This window comes from Sapajus apella, unplaced genomic scaffold, assembly GCF_009761245.1.
Source record: "Sapajus apella isolate SASKATOON/1434 unplaced genomic scaffold, GSC_monkey_1.0 scaffold3, whole genome shotgun sequence".
Classification (NCBI taxonomy): domain Eukaryota; kingdom Metazoa; phylum Chordata; class Mammalia; order Primates; family Cebidae; genus Sapajus; species Sapajus apella.
The window spans coordinates 57,572,626-57,594,172 of NW_022436943.1; the positions used below are offsets into that span (position 1 = coordinate 57,572,626).

The 21,547-nt window shown below is 46.0% G+C and overlaps 1 protein-coding gene across 4 annotated transcripts in view; it reads right to left on the reverse strand.

Annotated features, from left to right (window-relative positions):
* The window catches only part of ZFAT (zinc finger and AT-hook domain containing), a 220,908-nt gene that overhangs the window by 12,562 nt on the left and 186,799 nt on the right, over positions 1-21,547 (reverse strand). For 3 of the 4 annotated variants that reach the window (XM_032254175.1, XM_032254165.1, XM_032254180.1), the window contains 2 exons: positions 18,451-18,577; positions 15,230-15,360 (listed from right to left, as the gene is read on the reverse strand). In XM_032254175.1, the coding sequence (XP_032110066.1) occupies positions 15,230-15,360; positions 18,451-18,577 (258 nt within the window). The remainder of the gene's footprint in view (positions 1-15,229; positions 15,361-18,450; positions 18,578-21,547) is intronic. The other variant, XM_032254198.1, reaches the window with a different exon arrangement.

Sequence of the window (21,547 nt, forward strand, 5' to 3'; positions counted from 1 at the left end):
ACATGAGGGGCCATCAGATGTACTGCTGGTTCTGGAGGGGGCCAGGGCTCACAGAGGGGCTACAGAAGGCAGTGGACTGCTGTCTGGAATTGACATAACCAGCTCCCCATTGCCAACGACATGCAAACAGTGGCTCCAAGAGCGTCGGGCTGGATTCTTCTGCAGGACAGACACCAGAATTAACAGGAGAGTCTACCCTTTACCCCTCCCTGCATTCCTAAGTCCAAACAGCAGGAATTCCCCCTCTTTCAGAAGTCTGAGAGGCAAGGCCTGCCTCCATGCTGCCCTCTCACCTGTCTCCCTCAGAGGGCCTGGAGAAGGCATGCAAGCCCGTGGCTTGGCCTCCTGTCAGTCTTGCTGTTCACCCCTGCCTGGAGCTCTCCTCCTCCACCACGCCTGAAGCCAGTGCAGCAGAACCCTCCGTCCCCTGCAGAGATCTTTGTGAAAGCTGCAGGTATGGGCAACAGTGGGTAAGAATGCCCCTCACAACCAAGAACTGTTCTGTGTCTCACCATGACTTTCACATTTTCCTCCTAGTCACAAGGATAAAAATAAACAATAACAACAACATTATTTATGATGATCTGAACCTAGAACCTAACTGTTTTACGTATAAACACAGAGTACTGAGTCTGTGTGCTGCGTTCTAGAAATACAACTGTTGTTTACAGCGAGGGAAGGCAGTACTTCATTTTATTTAGGAAAGCTCTCCAGCAACAGCAATGCTGCTCACACTAGCAGCCTCACCCTCAAGTCACAACATGCTCTCAGCCTGCGCTCCTGGATGGTGCACCCAGAGTAGGTACTACGCTTAAGAGAAGGCACATGACCCCATCGTTAGGTTTTTATTTTCTTATTGTTGCTTTAGCAAATTACTAGAAATTTAGCAGCTTTAAACACATAAATGTATCGTCTTTCAGTTCTAGAGTTCAAAAGTCTGAAATGGGTTTCACTGAGCTAAAATCAACATTTCAGAAGGGCTGTGTTCCCGTCTGGAGACCTTAGGACAGAATCCACTTCCTTGGCTTTTCCAGTTTCTAGAAACTTCCTGCATTCCTTGGCTTGTGGCTTCCTCCCATCTTCAAAGCCAACAACATTTGGTGGAGTTTTTCTTACGATGTCCTCTCTCTGGTTCTGACTCTACCGCCTTCCTCTTCCTCATTTAAGGACACATGTGATCACACTGAGCCCATGTGCATAATCCAGGATAATCTCCCCATCTTGGATTCAACTAATTAGCAACCTTAATTCTCACTTGCCAAGTAAAACCTATTTGCAGGTTCTGGGGATGAGGACGTGAACATTTCTGGGGCACCACTGTCCTGTCTACCACTGTATCTTGGTATAGTCATGTCTGAATATGAAAACACTCAGTTTCTTATTATTTTAGTATAAATAACTTTCCATTTACTTCTTGTTATTTCAGTTAGGACACTAGAGTGTTTTGATTTTTTTTTTTTAAGTCATGCACGTGTAGGAATCTGTGAATTTCATTTCAAATGGGTAAAAGGAATGTTACAAGGTAGTCATTATTCGATGGGAGTCCCGAGTCCGTCGGGTTGAGGCTTCCTAGGAGGGCAGTTGCTATAGCAAGCAACTGAAGAGCTGCCCTGCTGTTGCCCAGCCCCGCCTATAACTAGATGGCTCATCTGGTCTCCAGTTCCTCTTCCTCTCCTGTTGTTCTCATTACCCTCTGATTAACTCACCTCTTGCTCCTCAGATGCTTCCATACCTTGAGATCAAAGGAAAGGGCACAATTCATTTCCTCCCAGACAGCCACCGTCTTGTGTGGTCCCTTCCACTCAGAAATTCGTGGACTCCATGTGACGGCAAGAATTAGAGGACTGCAGACCAAATTCCGAATAGAACCCAACACCGAGTATGAAAAAAGAACACTGCAATTGATTCTTATAGGGAGAATATTCCCCTGTGTGTGTTTAAGCTCTGGGGAAGAAGCCTTATTTTTTCCAGTGATTAGGGTTTTACTCACTGCTTAAATATAACCAAGCAGTAGCCTCCTTTTCATTCTCAAAACGGGGGACTGGCAGGACTGTTTTACAAGGTTAACGAGCAAGCATGTTTGCTTTCACAACCCTAGGTGAAGAGTGGACTTGTATAAGTCAGAAATAAAGGGAAATGGCAAATACAATCCTGAATTTATATAGAAGGAAGAAAAGGCACAAATGAATGTGGGTTGTAAAAAACAGCATAAATTCCTAACTCCAGAAATATATATCTATACAGGACAAAAATAAGGGTGCTCTGGGGGCATTATGTGCAAGAAGCTTGTGGAAATATCAGGAGGTATTCGCAGGCAGGAAGAAGCCATTCCATACATCAATGGAGACTGAAAGCCTTTTAAGGAGGAAAGAATGCACAGGAAGTGAGGAAGGCTGTGATTCATCCTGCTATCAGGCTACACATCTTTCATGGAGGAAGACGGTATAATGCTGCCTCTCCACCCTGTTTTTCTCTTGGTTGTAAGTAGACAGCAGACACGTTTTCTTTTCCCGGAAGGATAAATCCTGTGCACAGTTCAAAGCCTAAGCTGTAAAGGCAGCTTGCTAATGGCAGTCACCACCCATCTCCTGTGTTTCCTGGGTCTCTGAACACTGAGACTCCACCATCGGCCAACAGAGCTGAAACCCTGTTTCCTAAGCCGCAGGCACTGAAGAGCTCTGCTGTGCAGAGGGTGCCCAACACAACGTGGACTTGTCCACCAGGTACCCTGGCCTGAGGGAAACAGGAAGGGCCAGCTCTCTTCATTGAGAGAAAAGGGCCTTGGAAACAGGAAGACAGGAGCAATGCAGGCTTCCTGGCCTCTGTGCCGTTAAGAAGAGGATGAAAAGGTTGCCACACTGGCCAAAACAACTCACTGGGCAGCAGGAAGAGGATGCCTATAGCTAGAGCATCGTGTACCTGTTGTATGTCTCCGCAGTCTGAGCATAGCTTAGTTTGGTCTGAATAATCATTTGACTAGAAAAAGAAGCCTCACAAATCGTGTGAAACCAGAGAGATCGTGATGGTAGAGAGCACGTCGGAATGAAGAGATGGGGCAGTGCCTGGCACAGGGCAGGTGTGTGAGGTACAGCACTCATGACTGCTCCTGGATGCCAGGCCTCTCTGGAGGAGGTGTCTGCCACCCCTTCCCCTCCCAGCTGAGCCAAGCCCGCACACACTTAAGCTGCTGCCCATGTGCTTCACACATCCCCTGCATACCATCATGCCATGGCCACAGGGCACCCAGCTTATAGTAGGCACTCAAGAAACACTGAATGGAATTATTTGAATGTGGACCAAAGGAGCTATTTCAAAGTCATGCTGAAACAGTTCAGAGCATATTCACTGTGAAAGGGAAGGAGGCAGACAGAGCATCTCCCTCCCCACAAACATCTTTTTTTTTAATATTTAAATGCATTTATTGTGCATAATACTTGACTTTCCTGACCTTTAAGTGCACATACACTGAGTCTCGATTTGATTTAGTGCCAGGCCTGGTGTGGCAGCTCTACAGCATTGCCTGGTGTCTCACAGAGGGAGTACTCTCTTCCCTACGCTTTTCTCCTCCCTCCTACCCCTGCCTGGTGATCCCCGCACAGGTATGCAGCTGTTGGGGTTATAATTCAGCAATGTGCTTCTACTAGCAGTTTCTTTCCCTGTCCTTTAACACAAGTGACCTGAAGCCTCCACAGAACCCCAGCAGGGCCTTGCTGGTACCTGAGCAGAGAAGGAAACCGGAGCTGGCAGGACCCGCATCATATTACTCCCTGGACGGCCACAGAGCCACAGCCTTTGCCCAAGGTAGAAAAATCATATGCCTAGGAATAAAGTATTTATATTTTTTGTTTAAAATGTTTATCATAACAAAACACAAACCACTTAAATCACTCATCAAACTTACCAAGGTAAGTTCTTTAGTAGCAAGCAGATCTAAGAACAGAAGAAGAACCTGACTATCTCTTCTTATTTGGAGCACCAGCAAAAGCCTTGACATTCACCCTACTGGTGTTGATGGGAGAGTCTCAGATCTTATGCTGAAATCCCAGAGAGGCAGCAGCTTCTGCTCTTGAAATCCACATGACCCACGTACTTCTCTCTCAGAGTAGGAAGATCCGCTTAATTCAACTCTCTTTTGGCCTGGTCTTAAGTCCCCCTCACTACTTGCCTGCTAAATGGAAGCGACCAGCAGCAGAAACAGATGTGGCTGAATTCTACAGACACGGTAAGAGGTAAGGAGCTATGCTGTTTCCATGATCATGGGAGCTAAGATTTATGGACTCAGCCATGTGCTGGGCACAGGGCCAGTGGTTTCATTTTGCATAATTAGGTGTAATGCATACAACAGCCCCTGTGGAGTAAGTTCCATGATCTTCCCATTATACAGATGAGAAAACACAAGTTCAAACTAGAGAAGTGTTTTGTCCAAGGTCACACACTATTATGTGACAGATCCAAGCAGTCTGGCTCTCTTTCAGCCACTTGCTACAGCACTGGCTATGCCAAGGGCTCCTTCTCCATCCACTGTGACATAAGCTTGGGTGACTCCAATGAAACGGGCTTCTCCAGAGATACCCCCGGGGTTGTCCATCAAGGCAGGGGGCTCTGTCCCAGAGGCCTGCAGCTGCTGTGGTAGGGGATGCACAATCAGGCTGGAGAACACGAGGCTGCTCAGCACAAGCCACACGCAGGGCAACTGGCCCCACCAGCTCAGCTTCCCGACATCTGACCTTGCATTCATGGTTTTGAACACTTATGAATCCTCTAAAACATATCAGGCCCTGAGCCAAGTGTTAAGAGATCCCAGAAGTGGGTGAGACCAAATTGTCACCTGCTCTCATGGAGCTTCCAGTTTGCTGGGGAGAAAAGCCATGTGTATAACCAACCACACTAGATAGGGTTTGTGATACAGCTCCTAAGAACTGTGTTGGGGTAAGGGAGGATGCCGCATCTTCACCACTGCCTGGAGAGGGAGGAGAGCTTCTGCCCCTCAGAAAATATTCACTTCCTAATTGCACCCCCAGGGCAGGAAGGACCTGACAATCCCACAGCTGAAGCTGACCACAGGGTCTGACCTGACGTGTCCTAACGGGCAGGGGTTATCCTGACATGCAGGGATCCCCCTGCCTCCGTAGGTCGTGCTCCTTCTTGGAGTGTTTGCTTTTATTCGGAAGCAGCTGCTCCCGGATCCTGCGCCTCCTTCCCACGGTCAGTATGGGTGGGGTGGCTCTTCTTGAAGCATCCCACCATGAAGCAAGAAGGAAAGTGGAGAGAGAAAGGTGGGTGCCTGGCTGTTGGGCCTGGTGGGCCATGGAGAGCTTCTATTCTAAGTTTACTGGAGACTTTCTGAATTATTGGAGGATTTTAAATATAATGATACTTCTAAAAGATCACTCTGGCTTCTGTGTGAAAACCGGATCTTTGAGCAGCAGGATAGAAAGAAAAGAGCATCCTCTGTGAGCCAGGGAAGGGGGACTGACGGCTGAGAACAGGCTTCTAAAATCCTAATGTGCGCAGGACACCCCCGCTGCTGGTTACACACAAAGCCTGATTTGGGAGGGCTGAGGTGGAGCCAGGGACTCTGCATTTCTCACAAGCCCATGATGCTGACCACTGGCCCGGGGACTGCATTTTGAGTAGCAAAGTCTTAAATGAAAGAGGCAGCTGGGAGCCAGAGGGACGATTTGAGTCCCCTTGTGAGGCAGGATGTGCTGACAGGGCAGATGTGGGGGTGGGAGAGGCAAGGAGGAAAGAGGGCCTCCCAGGTTTTGGCGTAGACACCGGAGTGGCCAGGAGGCCCTCCCCCAGGTGGGGACACCAGGTGGATTGGAGGAGTGGGAAGGAGCAGGGCACCGAGAGTTCTTGTTTTCAGGAATTCCTCCGGCCGGGATGGAGACTGCTGTTCTGGTGGGAATGAGGAACAAGGGCCGGCCTGGGGCAAGGCAAGTTCACAGGGGCCCTCATCACCCTCCTCCATATGCAGGACAGCTTAGCTCCCTCCCGTCAGGGCTATTACAGCCCGGCCTTGGTCCCAAACTTGAAATAGACCAAGTAATCTCAGCCAGCAAGGACAACTTCCCTGGGTGAAGCTGCCTGGAGAGGAGAAATCAATTAAAACCCACCTGCCTTGGCTGAGGACATGGGTCAGGAAGCAGGCACCAAGCAAACAGTAATAAACTCAGCAGTATTAAAACTCAAATAAAGTGGGATTCTGCAAATAGCACCAACCAAAGCTGCAGCTTCTTGGGGCATAATAGCAGAAAGATGGGGGCTTAGGAAAAGGAAGAAAAGTAAAGCTCAATAGATGAGCATCCTCAGATTAGCTAAGGATGGCTTGTATGGGAAAAATGCCGTAATGAAATAGAGACAAACCTTTGTTCTCTATATTTTCAGACCATTTCTCATATAGCCACAATATATCATGGGGCTTATTTTTACTTTAAACATTTCGCAAAGAAATGGAATTTTCCATAACTACGATGGTGTAAGAGAGCTCAGCAAGTAATAAAAGAGCTTTGGGAGAGGATGTAATGTGGAGGAGCAGCCGTCCAAAGTCATACCAGAAACTTCTCTCAAAGAAGTTTTAGTGAAGACAAAGAAAAAGAAAAGGTTCAAACAACTACAGGAGAACTAAGGAAGGCCTACAAAGGACAAGAGCTGGCATGAAGTGACAAGGAGAGCAGCCCATTGCCAAGACTCTGAATGAACTTTTTGTTTCTGAATCTACATGCTAAAGGTCACCATTGAGCAGCAATAGGACAAATGTTCTGTAAGGAATGTGAAGTATGAGAACACTTTTAAGAGGCTACCTGCATGTGTAATTAGGAGCTTCATACAATTAAAGTTGGCAGAGCCCCAGATCAAATAAATTGCACTGCAGAGTTCATTAGGCAGGAGCCTAACCTCACCAACCAACTGAAGCGTGCAGCTGAAAAGGTTGTCATAGTAAAGGCTATAATAAACGGGAAAAAACCAAAGTCATCAGTGAAACTTCAGTATTTTACAAAGATCAAAAGGACTTGGAATTAAAAGATAAAGTGAAACCTGGATTATAGGTATCTATTAGAAATCCTGAGCATATGCCTAAGAATCTAGTATTAGATCATCTGAAGCCAAAGAAGCATGCTGGGTGCATGTGCTCTCGGTCCTGGAGATATGCAGTCGATCCCACTGCCCTCAGAGGACACATCCAGTTCTCTCGCCTGGGTCTTCCACGGGCATTTGAATCCATCATGACTCATTACACTACAGAGTCTGGAAGCATGGAGTGGGTGTGACACCCAAATGCAGTAAGGAATAACAGAAAATACAAGCAGTTATGGCAGATGGAAACTGCTGTTACCGTCAATTCTTTTAAAATTATACATACTCTTAATCTTCTTGGAAGGATCTGATTCCTTAGATGAAACATAACAATGACCGAAAAAGCTGTAACGGGAAAGTGGGGTAAATGATACAACTGCAGGTGCCAGGGCTCCATCATGGTGAAGAGAATACAAGTCTGCTATTTCAATGCACCGTACATGCAGAGGGAACATGAAATGAAGTCAAAAGAGGCTATGAAGGGAAAAGGTGAATGGAAAGAAAATAAGAGAAAAGCCAGCCAGCCAGTGACTCTTCTTTTATCTGCACCACGAGAATCACGTTGAAGTTAGGGAGAGGCTTGTTTATAGTAGAAGTCAAAAAAGTGCCTCTGTGGGAACAAGAAAAGGAAAATTCCATTAACTCATTAGTTATTTGAGCTTAGAGGGCTGCTAAAAACTTGGGATGGACTTCATTCTTTTGTGGCTAGGATTAGAGAAGAGATCTCATCCTGGTCCCACTTTATGACAATTCAGATGGCCAGGCTCTCTTCCACCACGGTCTGTAAAGGGTTAGAAGAGGATCTTGCACCAGTGGGGTTCTTCCATCAAGGCTTTTGCTGTGTAGCTACAGTCACATTTATAGAATAGAGCATTTATTTTTAAAAGTAAAATTAAAAATAGATTTCGAAGCCTCACATAAGTCACTTTCTAAGCCCCCTCCCCATTATTTCACCATAAGTTATGAAATGTTCAACATTTGCCACCCAATGGGCGGAGGCTGGTCTGAGCTTCCCTTCAGGTGGCCCCCAGGGCACCCGGATTCTCTCAAGCCAGAGGCTGCATTTGAGAAGTCCCTTCTGCAGAGCAGCTTCTTGCCACCCAGAGCCCTTGTCCAGATGCGCAGTGAGGGAGGGGCTGGGGGACCACATTACTCAGGGCCTTAAATTAAAACATGACAGACTGGACATGCACTTCCTTGCAAACAGGCAACTGGTATATGTGGTCTCTACTGAAGGAGATTGGCCTTTCTTGCAAAAATAATGAACTGCAAATAACAAATAGCAATTCCAATGCTGGCTGCCAACAGCATATGTCTTCCAGCAATAACTGCTACTTAAACTCCCTCTCAGGCTTCACGCTGTATGCTGAGCCCAGGGTGGGGGCTCTGCTTGTTCTTCTCCCAACACCACCAACCATCACGGGGACCCAACTGAAGGCTGAAGGTGGCAAAGGTTGTGTAGAAGCAGTTGGGAGAAGAAGGTGGGGTGATTTGGGCAAAGCCAGGGTTCCTGCTTGGTTTTTTGTTTGTTTTGTTTGGATCAGTGGTTAAAGCATGTCAGAGGAACACTTGGGATTTTGAACAAGATTAAGGCAGAATACTGTGCTGTGCGCGCAGTCCAAATTGCTCCTTCCCACTAAGGCCCCAACGCACAGTGTGAAGCATTAGCACACTGCAGGAAAACAACCAATGGAAGAGTGAGGGCAACCCCATGGGCACTAAAACTGGCAGGCAGTGTGTGTGACACCCCCTCCCCGCCCCAGGCTCATAAGCCAGGGGCAGCCAACTTCTGGGCTATAGGAGAAACACCCCATGTGGATGGAGACACGGTCCTGCCACATAGAGTGCTGCTAACACTAGTTCCTACTCAACATCTGCTCCCATGGGACCAGTGTCAACAATGGTTTGCTAGCTCATGGCCAGGAGGATTGAGTGAAGTCCTCATGGAGGACTCCTCGGGGTTGGTGTACTGTGCTGGCACAGTCCTCAGCGTGACTCTCTCAAGGACATGTAGGATGGAGCTGATTCCTGAACCTTAAACCAAAATCTCAACTGTGATGGAAATATGGACCCACCAATAGACATGTTTTCTGGAAGCTACTAAATCACCATGAAATCTGTCCATCAAAATTGTCTCTGTGACAACTGAGAATTTCACCTCTGAAGTAAACAATACCCTTTCACTGACAAAGAATACTCACATCCTGAAACATCTGTACATGAGTAATAGCTCATGTGTCAACTTGACTGGGCATGGGTGCCCAGATATAGGGTCACACATTATTCTAGGTATGGCTGTGATGGTGTTTTTGGATGAGATTAACATTTAAACTGGGAAATGGCCCTCCCTAGTGTGGGTGGGCCCCATTAAATCAGTTGATGGCCTAAACAGAATAAAAAAGTTGATCCTCCCCTTTTGAAAAGGAGGGAATTCTTCCTCCCAGCACCCTTCAAGCTGGGACATTGGTTTTTTCTGCCTTTGGTCTCAAGCTGAAACGCTGGCCCTTCCTGGGTCCCACACCTGCCAGTCTTCAAACTGGAGTCACACCATTGGCTCTCCTGGGTCCCCAGCTTGCTGACAGCAGACACTGGGATTTGTCAGCTCCAGTCACATCAGCCAATTCCTTTTTTTATATATATACACACACACACACACCCCTACTAGTTCTGTTTCTCTGAGCAACTCTGACAAATACAATGTATTTTGTATCAGGCTCAGTAAAGCAGGAATGGTGGCTGAGTCACAGAGAAGCAGGCTTGGCAAAGTGCATGGTGCTGGATAGCCTCGCTTGGACCAGACTGCATCAGGAAGCTCCTGTATGCAGGTGAGTGTGCTGGCCATTCACACACACACATGGACTGAAAAGCAACACAATGAACGAAGGACTCACACCACTTCACTGGGAGCCCGACTCCCAAACAGGCTGTCCCTCCCCCATCCTCAGAGGCCGACACCCCACAATGCCCCAGCACCCCCAGTCTGCTGTTTAGGGCAAACCCTCAGCAGTAAAAACAGTACAAAATTAAAAAACAAAAAAACTCAGAAAGACCCAAGATTATCATAAAGGCAAACTGTTCAATCACAGAGGTCAAGACAAATGTCAGTGACAGCCTTAGACAGGCATCGATTGATTGTTCTGCTAAATGTCCAAGGGCAGGAAAGCTCAGTGCAGGTTCACTATTTGCAAGAACCAAGAAATTGTCATTTGTTAAAAATGCCAACATTACTTCAAGAGTATAGCACAGGTCAGGAAGCTTATGGCAAAAGGATATTCTGCTGTGGGACATGCCATAAGGCCACAAGCTGGGTGGACTCCAAGTAGGCAGAAGGGAGAGACCAGGAATCCCTGGCCCATGTTACACCAGGCAAGTCATTACTCTATGCAGGGCCTCTTCCTCCACCTCTACCTCTGCCTCCAGTCATCCAGCTGGCACTGGCCACCAGCTCCTGTGCCCACTGCTGCCTGGAGCCCTGCCCCCACCCTACACTTACAAAGCCCTCCCTGCTCAGCACCTGCCCCCACCCCAGACCCAGGTTCATGGTAGGCAAGCCCCTGGTACTCCCCACATTACTGCTGGGGCCCTGGGCCACCTCCCTGAATCATTCAGCCCTCTTGATTGGAACTGCCTGTTTAAGGTCTACATTTTCCAGAACTCTCGGCCCACTCTGCTTGTTCTTTTTTCCATTGGCCTTTTGCCGCTAACACACTATTGTAATTTACTTATTATATGTATGTGGATTGGCTATCTCCCCCAATTAAAACGTAAGCTTCTCAGCCATATCACCCATCTGATTTGTTCACTGAAATATCCCAAGTCCTGAGAACAGTGCCTGGCTGGTAAAAGCACCTCAAGGAATATTCATTGTATGAAAAAAGTAAGTCATTTCCCTCGTTAGATATCTGCCTCTTGAGCGCAGGAAGTATCTTAATTCTATAGCCCATGTGGTGGGCACAGTAATGCCCATGCCCCTCAACGAAAGATGTCCACATCCTCATCTTTGAAGCCTGCGAATATGTTGCCTGACATGGTAAATAAGAATGTGCAGATGTGACCACAGTAAGGACCTGGGGGTGGAGACGCCATCCCAGCTAGATAGGCCTGGATAATTTGGGTGGGTCCAATGTAATCAGAAGGGCCCTTAAAAAAGGGAGTAGGAATGCTGGCAATTTGCCCCTGGAAGCAGAGGTCAGAATGCGTGGATGTGAGAACTTAACCTGCCATTGCTGGCTCTGAGGATGGAGAAAGGGAGCCTTGGGTCAAGGAATGCGGGTGGCCTCTCAATGCCAAAAAAGGCAAGATAGCAATCCTTCCCAGAAAGACCGTAGCTCTCTTGACACCTTGATTTTAGCACAGGAAACCACTGCGGACTTCTGACCTCCAGAATTGTAAGCTAGTAAGTTTGTGATGTTTTAAACCATAAGTTTGTGGTAATTTGTGGCCGTGGCAACAGGAAACTAACACACCAGGGACTGAACATACTGTGTTGCTCAGCAAATGCTTGCTAAGTGAGTGCCTGTCAACCATAAATACAAGGCTACTTTGAGTCTAAAATAAAATTTAAACCATAAGACAATCCACGAGTGATTTAAGCCATGAGCCAATAGTGATGACTGTTGCTTGTTGCTGTTATTATTTTCTTCGGTTTTTCTTTTAATTTAAGTAACTAATTTTGACTCAGAGATGCTCATGACAGCATTTCCTGTGCAGCTACCTAGTCTTCCATCTACCTTGTCAGGCAGTTCTATTCATCAAATACAAATTTCCTCCGTAAAACCTTAACGCGAGATTTAACAATGATAACAAAAGGAATCACCTTATTTAATGAAAACTGTGAGGTTTAACAAACACACACTTAGTTGCACTCAAGTTCTCATCTGGGCCCTTCTGCCAGGCTGGAGCGGGGTGCGCAAGCATGATTCTTTCTGATTGTTTGGAGATGCTTGGGCTCCATGAATCTATTTTTAATGCTGACACTCAAGAAAAGACAGAAAAGTGACAAGAGGTCGTCGAGGACACATTTCTGCATCCAACAGAGAATGTAAATGGTCTCAATTATGGGCAAAACCTTTTCCCTGTCTCTTTAAAGAGCAAGAAGCAAACAGATTTTTTGCAGCTCTCTTCTCTCCAACACTGCCAGCCACCCATCAGCCCTGCCATTACTTTCATCCCAGAAGCTGAAAACCCCAAAAGACTTGGGATTAATCACTTTCAGTTATTAATGGATTTTGATAAGTAAAATTGTTTTCAATTAACATTAATAAATCAAAAAAATTATAAAGAGTGTATATCTATTTGTTTATATGGGAAATAAATTTTGAAATTTTTAACCATCCAGGAGCAACTTATGTACAATGCAGAATTTGTTTTGTTTTTGGCCTTGTGGAAGATGTACATAAAAGAGATATAAAAAGATCTCAAATATGCTATGGGATAGTAACTTGAAACATTGTTTTTCAGTACACATCACATACTTTATGAGTATTATGAGGCATTCTTGCTTTTTTCTCTCCAACAACTCTGATTTATGGGATACAACTGAAGAATCGAAACCTCCAACACAGTCAATTCTATTTCATAATGTTTATTGAGCAGCTACTCTGTGTGATGTCTTGGGTTAGGGCAACAGAAAGCCCCCAACACCAAGGTGCCTCCCACAGGAAGAAAAGCTTTCCTCTTTCCAAATGGTGCACCAAGGTTCACATTTCAGTGCTTTAGCACACTGATTAAGCGTATCTAATTTCTTGACCAAAAAACCCTAAACCAGGGTTTAATTAAAAGAAAAAGGTTGAAACCAACTTTTCTAATAAATACAGCTATATTTCAACTTAAACTACAGGACAATGGAATTCGCAGTGTGCCATTTCACCTGGGAGAGCCTGGAACACCTCATTTCCTTTGCTATAGGAGTGGCGCTTAACGTCTGTCCGCCCTTCAGTCTGTCCACCCACTCTCCTCTCCACCACCATGAGCGAGGTGCAGGGCCAGGCAGACAAGATATGGCCAGGACTTACACCTTCATGGGTAACATTCCCAAATGTAGTTCCCCATGACTGTGTAAAACAGCACTGCTCTTTGCTGTGTTTGCAATAAGAAAGGAGCTCCCTGGAAGGGTGACACTGTTTTCTGCTCCTGCAAACACATTCAGCTTGTCAACACTGGTCGTTCCGGATGCTTATCTGCCTCATCCCTTGTTGTGTTGTCAGTCTAATGCCTCAAAGCATATCTAAGCTGTAACCCAAACCCTGCGACCTCATGTATCACTGTATTGCCTGTGAGGCTTAATAAATCATGTCCCCCAGCAGCAACAAATCAATCCAGTTCTTAGAAGATGCAAGTCACAATCAGAGGCACCTTCCTGTACTCTCAAAAGGATTTCACGTGTATGAAACATCCAAAGTCCGCCTGATACTGCCCCAGAGAGACCCTTCCTGAAGTACCAGGTCCAGCTCGGGACTCCATATGTCGAGATGCAAATGAGGAGTTTCAGAAGATATTTTTAAGACAATCTGAAGATTACAACCTAGTAAACACCAAGAAAAGCTAAAAAGGTGCTTAGCCTGGAAGTGTATGAATCTTTTCTCAGCCAACACAGATACCAGGTTGCTACAGACGGAAACACCCTCCGCCTACTCTCCCAGCTCGACTCCTGAGAGAAGCCACACTGCAGAGGAGGGATTTTAGGACTGGCGATACAAACATTCATCTAGATATGCTAAGTCTTGTTGGTAGATCAAGAAACCCAAGAGTTGAACCAGAATGTATGAATACCCCATAGAACAACTTGGCCTGAATTTCATGCTTTGCATTGGGTCCTCAGTACAGTCAGGGGACAGTTGTGGAGACAGCACTGGGATGTCCCCTCCTGGCTCATCAGGTCACCAGGGACACATCACTCAGGTGTCCCTATGAGAGCGCCTATTTAATATCTTGTTTGTTAATGCCAAGAAAAGCTAACTTCCTTCCAGAGTTAACTGTTCAATGCCTTTATTTTGTTTTCTGTTAAAAAAATTCAGCAGCAGATTTAGTCAATTTCAGGTAACTCTAGTAATACACACCTCTTCCAGGTCTCTCCTTACAGGTCCGAAGAATCTTCCCCAACAACCCTTTACAAAATCACCCCGACCCACACTCCTGGGCCCCCTCCTCTCCCGCTTCCCTTGCTTAACTTTTCTGCTGGCACTTGTTTACCATCTGACATCCTTTACATCGCACTGGTTTATTCAAGCTTTATCTTTTCTCCACTGGAAAGTAACCACCATGATGGCAGACACTGGTTCTCTCCTAGACCCCAGCAGCCAGAACCCTGCTGAAAACAGCAGGTGCTCAGTAAATACCAAATGAATCAATACAAGGGGCTGTGAGAAACCCTATGGCTTACATTTCTGCTTTCTCCATGAACTTGAACTTTGATTTCAGATTATATATTTCCCAGGTTTTGATGCATTTACTGTTTTTGTTTTCTGCTTTTAAAGTATTTGTGTAGGTCAGCTAAAATCTTTTGTACAATGAAGCAGGAGGTAGCGGATAGAGAGATAGGCATAAGCAGATAAAAAAGATGACCTAATTATCAGACACTTTGCATTTTAACAGATGGTGAAGTCTCCACTGAGGATAGAAAAGGAAATGAGCCAAGCAGATAAAGGATTAATTAAGTGAAGCAACCTTTATGCCAAAATTGATCATCTCTTCCAACCAGAGCAGTATCCTGTGTTGACTGGATCAGGGGTTTACTATTTAGGAAAGTCAGCCCACTAGGAAATCCTCCTGGCTTCTCTGGCTACCCCCATGCATCCTACTAGCTCAATTTACTGACGGGGCCTTAGGCACTGAGGGTTGTTTTCACCAGAGATGTGTCTCAATGGTCCACAGCATGCTCATTTCACTCTGGGATTCTTTGAAAGAAAATGAATGAAGACTTTCCAGAATTTTTTCTTTTTAAATATACTATACCCCAAACACCTCCTGATACCGCCCCAGTATAGAGATAGAGCTACTGAAGAAGCACTCCCATGAGATCCGAGGTAGAATAAGAAAAGGCATGAGTCTAGACCCAATTCATTCCAAGTGCGGCCTCAGGTAGGTTAAAGACTTAGAAACACATGGAGGAGGAGAGAAACTGACTATAAGACAAAAGGAGGGCCCCTACCTGTTTAACCACAGTCACTGTCCCTGGTGCCATGGCAACCACTGAGGCAAGGGCAGTGGCATCGTGGGTCTCAGTGCCCAGCTCAATGATCTGCTGAAGGATGTTCACGGCCGTGGGGTCCAGTCGGTCACCTTAAGAGGAAGAAGCAAAGAGGATATCATTCAGGCCACTGGTGCTGCAGGACATGGAATGCAAAACCAGCTCCTCTGTTCTCCTGGGTGACGCCTTCTCCAGAGGATGCACTGGCTCTCTGTAATCTTGTTTTCTGCTTTTAAAGTATTTGTGTAGGCCAGCTAAAATCTTTTGTAAAATGAACCAGGAGGTAGCAGATAGATAGACATAAGCAGATAAAAAAGATGACCTAGTTATCAGACACTCTGTATTTTAACAGATGGTAAAGTCTCCACTGAGGATAGAAAACAAAAATAACCTGTCTGGTGCGTTATAGCTTACAAAGCATTTTCCACAAGAACATCTCAAAACTCCAAGCAACCCTGTGAGGATGGGACATTGAGATGCTATTTTCATTTTGTAGATTCCTCATTTGGGCAACTGGGTCAGATACACCACAAAGCCAGAACTCGAACCTACATGCTCTGAGTCATAATGTGGGGGTACGAGGCTGCCCTCAGAGTGGAACTCCTGAGGAGTGCCAGCCAGGCAGACTCAGTGAAAGTGTGTGCCAAGAAATTCCACAAGTTACAGGCGAAACATCCAAGGATGTCTCAATTATTCAACCAGTAAGCTTTAGAGCTCCAAACCAATTGAAGCTGGAGGTTCTATTTTAATCATCTCTAAAGACTGGACTCTGTATCATCAGAGCAGCTATTTCGTATCCCCGCCTGCTCCCACCATCTGCCAGGCCATCTGCAGCTGTCCTGAGCATACCGTGACCCTGATCATTAATTTACTAAAAGAGAAATGACTGCTTGATCTCCACCTTAGCATAATATTATGCAGTCTCTGCCAACATTTTCATCCTCATGGGCAGCTTTTTGTGGGCCATGTTCCAATGTGAGTCAATCAATAAGAGATCAGAGAAAGGGGACTCAATGTGCCTCATGTAGAAGGTAGGACATGCCAGTGGCTGAGGCAGTGGACGGCTACTTTCACAATGCATCCCCCGGCACCCCCCAAACACATGCACCTTACGGGAAATGGTGCAAATGTACTTTGCAGCCAATCACTCTGAACGTGCAAGGTTCTAATTCCACTTCCATGGACTCCCTCAATGACCATTTATCAAGCCCTGGGAACTATTGCTCCTGATGAGAATACAGACAAAGCCCTAACCCTTCCCCCTCACCCCCCAACTCCTCCCAGGGCTCACAGGCTCCTGAGTCAGACTGTAAGCAAATCATGACAGTACCTGGCAGGTCCCATGTCAGGAGTGCAATGAGGGAACAGTGCAGGAAAGTAAGGGGGATTCTCAGGAGGTGACCTGCAGTGTGAGTACTGCAGACGAGGATGAGTTTATCAGAAAAAGGCTGTGAGAGAGAAGAAACCAGACTACACCCCAGGGAGCACTGGAGTGTGCGTTCCTTCTGAGAGCTGTAGATCTGCCGAGGGTAGCACAGCCCAGGGGTGGGATGGCCAGAGACACAGACAAGGCCAGGCAGGAGCCAAAGAAGCTGAGCCTGGCCTTTTCAGCTGCACAGTTAACAGCAAGGAAGAGACACCATCGGAGGGCCTGCGGAGAAGTGAGTGTGAGTGAGAGAGAGAGAGAGTGTGTGTGTGTGTGGTGTGCGTGGGTGTGTTTGTGCACAAGAGTGTGTGTGCTCATAGGGGATGAAGACAGACAGGCTGCATCTTGTAGGTCCTGAGCGATCACTGATGTCACTGGACATCACGGAAGGAACCTCAAGTTGTGACAAGACCTCAGTGCTGAGAGCCACATTTAACAGCCTGGGCCTCAACTCTCCCATCTGCAGAAGTGGAGGCACCGCCTCCTGCATTCTCTGCAGCTGCACAGGCAGTGAACACAGCCCTGCCAATTAATCTTCCCTAAACCGACTGGCCCACAGGAGTTTTCTGTGCAGCTTCCTTACGATCTGGAGTTTAGGGATTTCAGAACTGGGCAAAAATGGTATCTTCCCGACTCCTATTTCCTATCACCATTTCATTTCACCTAATGCTTCCCCTTTAACCCAACTTGCTTGACCTCTGCCCTCCAAATATGTATAGGGCTACGGTATGATATTTGTGTTCTGTTCGTTGTTTAAAAAGAGCATCAAGAAAAGCTGTTTTCTAAGCATAATGCCCCAATTGCCATTAGGCTGGTGTGGTGATTTGTTTTTTGTTTTTTTTTTGTTTTTTTTTTTTTTGAGACAAAGTCTCCTTCCGTCATCCAGACTGGAGTGCAATGGCATAATCTTGGCTCACTGGAACCTCCGCCTCCTGGGTTCAAGCAGTTCTGCCTCAGCCTCCTGAGTAGCTGGGATTACCACACCTGGCTAATTTTTGTAGTTTTAGTAGAGACTAAAACTACAACAGGGTTTCACCATGTTGGTCAGGCTGGTTTCAAACTTCTGACCTCATGATTCACCCGCCTCAATCTAACATTTGACAATCATGACATTTGATGTAAAAATCCTGATGGGCTCTTGGGAAGGAATTGGGGAAGGAGCGATTCCAGCCTTGCAGGTCTGCAAAGTCACCCCTGCATGCCACAGTCTCTGCCAGTCTCTGCCACCCACTGAACCCATACCACCTCCTGCCACTGCCTGCCGGGTCCCTTAGGCCCTGGAATAGATGTCCCTGAGGAAGCATGGAATGGGACGATGCCATGACAAGCTAGGAGACCTAGATTCCAGGATGAGCTCCCTCCAATACCCTAAAGTGGGTGACCCTCAGCCAAGCACTAACAACCATTAACCATTAGTCAATCATTAACAGTGAACAGCAACCTTCCGCCTCTGTGAAGTGAGAATAGTCAGATCTACTCCCGTCACAAGGCTGTTCCGAGAATTAAATGTGCTAAGATGTGGGGAAATCTTGTGGCCCTGTTCTAAGGCCTCCCCTCTGCTGTGGCTCTGCTCTAGAGCATTTCTGGAGGCAGAGATCTCTGGTGCCTGGCAATGGGATTGCTTCTGCAGACTGAACGCTGGGCCAGGGATTCAGAAGCAGATCACCTGACAGACACCATTCATCACAAATGCATTCATTCAGCTTGTCTAGGAAAGACGGCTGTGAGATGACAAAGGAAGACCAGGCCCCCTCACCACTCTCAGAGGTGTATCTCAGGTCCTGGAGCGCGGCCACAGCTGCCTGTGTTCCCTGAATGTCTTCTTCCGCCTCTGTGATGTGGAGATACTGGGTGGAGGGCTCCTCAGGGGCTTCTGTTGCTGTCTAAATAAAAATATAACACCTAAGTCATCTCCTAAAAGATCGACTATTGCCTAGAAGTTCCAAGATAATGCATTAAGACATAACAAATGCACACAAGAAAGCAATACATTATGACATCTTGTTCACCTGGCACCCCTGAGAAAACAGTTGCTCCCATAATTATACTTTCCAAAGAGAAAACTTATCTTTGTGAGGACCAAGACCTTTAAAAACCAGCTTTGGTAAAGAGCCCCCATTGTACATTTTTGTGGTGAGAAACAGAGCATGCATGTTGTTCACAATTAGCTCAGGTATTCTTGCATACACTCTTCTAATGGCTTCTCTGTTTCCTCCCAAGGTGACCAACACTACCTCTAATCTGCGCCTTACCCTAGGGACTGGTGTCATGTGGTCAATGGAGGAAGGGACACAGCCACAGGGCAGCCATGGTGGACGGGGTAGGGCAGGTGATTACACAGAGGAAGAAGGACAGCCACGGGGCAGCTGATGGTGGATGGGGTAGGACGGGTGATTACACAGAGGAAGAGGGACAGCCACAGGGCAGCTGATGGTGGATGGGGTAGGGCAGTGATTACACAGAGGAAAGGACGCAGCCATGGGGCAGCTGATGGTGGATGGGGTAGGGTGGGTGACTTACACAGAGGAAAGGACACAGCCACCGGGCAGCTGATGGTGGACGGGGTAGGGTGGGTGATTACACAGAGGAAGAGGGACAGCCACGGGGCAGCTGATGGTGGATGGGGTAGGGCAGTGATTACACAGAGGAAGGGGAACAGCCACAGGGCAGCTGATGGTGGACGGGGTAGGGCGTGTGATTACACAGAGGAAGGGGCACAGTCACAGGGCAGCTGATGGTGGAAGCAAAAGGACCAATGATGACACAGCACGTGGAAAGCACAGGTCCTGGCAGAGTAAGAGCTCAGCAAATCTTAGCTATGTGTGCTATTCTTATCCTTCCATGAAGGTAAGAAACAAAACTGACTACAAGAAATACATTTGCACAAAATCAGGACTTGTGAGAGGAGGAGGAGTTAAAGTGGCATTCACAGGTATCTTGTGCCTCAAGGAGAGAAGAGGTGGAACAGTAACTTCACAGAACTACATGTTAATAATTATCTCTTTCTGGACAGGATGGACAGTGCAAGCAAAACTTTAATGCCAGATGCATGAACGTCACCAATGAATAAGGTCAAAAAGAAGGACTTCCGACAGAATTTACATGAGTCAAATTATGCTCGATAAGCACAGATCAGTAAATTACATAGAGGTTTGGAATAGCATGTAATATTCCTTCACAGCCAACTGGCCAAGTCCATTTAGGTGTTTCCATCCCGACATACAGTAGATACCCCCAAAATATTAAATGAATGCATAAATGAACAAAAAGAAGAACATTTTGTTCTCAGTACCATGAGGCAACAGATTGGCCGACAGTAGATTCAGGCAATGCCTTAGCTTGTGAAAGGGCAGGACGTAGCCTGAAAGGTTTCTCCTCATTCTGGGGAAAGCATGTAGTAATTGCTGTCAGGAAGGGTGGTGCTCTTTACAAGGCATTCCTGGGAGCCAGGTGGCACACACAGCTTCCTGGCTGCCCACCGTCTCATGTATGGAGTCAACTACCTGGCCTTATGTCAACTATTTCTGTTGGGTTACAGCTCTGCATAAGGTGCTAGAATCCGCTGGAAGCAAGGCCTTCAGGAGAGAGGGGCATTATTGCACGCATTTATAAAAGCACCGGCTGACAAGATAGACTGAGTTTTACATTGGTAATTGACATTCGAATGTCTATTTTGTTAATTCTTCCGGTATGTATTAATACTTGAAACAGTAGATGATTGTTTCAGCACAGATGAAGATGCAAAAGTGACCATCATCAACATCCACAATAATCACAGCAGCTGCCATTTTCTCAGGGCCTCCAGGGGACTGGTTCAGACCTCAGCATTTTACACATGGTTTTTCTCATTGCTTCTGAGCACTCAAAGATTATCAGCCTTCCGTACAGACAAGAACACTGAGCCATGAGGGTTAAACAATGGCTTAAGGGCAAGCAGTTTACAGGTGACAGAGGGTTCAAAGGGCTCCAAACTTCTTACTTTCAAAAAAAAGGATAAAAAAATTTTAAACACACAAAAGCAGAGAGACTGATCTAATAAACTTCCATGTATCCATTAACCAATTTCAGCAATGATCAATCATGACCAGTCTTTCTTGGCCTATGTTCCCACGCACTCTATGCCCTGCTCTGGGATTATTCTGAAGCAAATCCTGAAATCATTATTTCCCCTATAAATATTTCACAGGGTATCTCTAAAAAATAAAACTCGTCCAAAAGAGAACTATAGTACTCCTGTCGCACTTAAAAGCTTCACAGTAAATCTTTAATATCATCAATGGTCTAGACAATGTTTAAATTTCCCCAATTATCTCATATTTTAGGTTTGTTCAAATCAAATCTAAACAAGGTTCGCACATTAGAACTGATTAATATGTCTCATAAGACTTAAAACCCATAAGCCCTTCCTCCATTTCTGGCGTTTTTCCCCTTGTAGTTTATTTGTTGAAGACAGCAGGGTGTTTGCCTTACACAGCTGTCAGCAATCTGACTTTTCACTGACTGCATCCCCATGGAATTGACCAACATTCCTCTGTCCACAGTCTTTCCGGTAAACTGGTCACTGGATATAAATAATAAAGCTTAATTAAATTCAGGTTTCCTTTTTGCTAAGCGTGCTTCATGAATTATACGGGGCAGTTCTTTCAGGAGACACACTTTGGACGGTGGTCTCTTTAATGTAATATCAGCAGTAACTGATGATCATTGCTAAATCCATGACATCATTAGAAGGTTACAACATGGCAATATTCTAATTTTTCATGTGTTAGTTGAAATAGTTTGAAAGAAAAACTTTCCCCTCATCAAATGTTTGGTTATGTTTACATAGGGTTTATTTATTTATTTATTTTTTA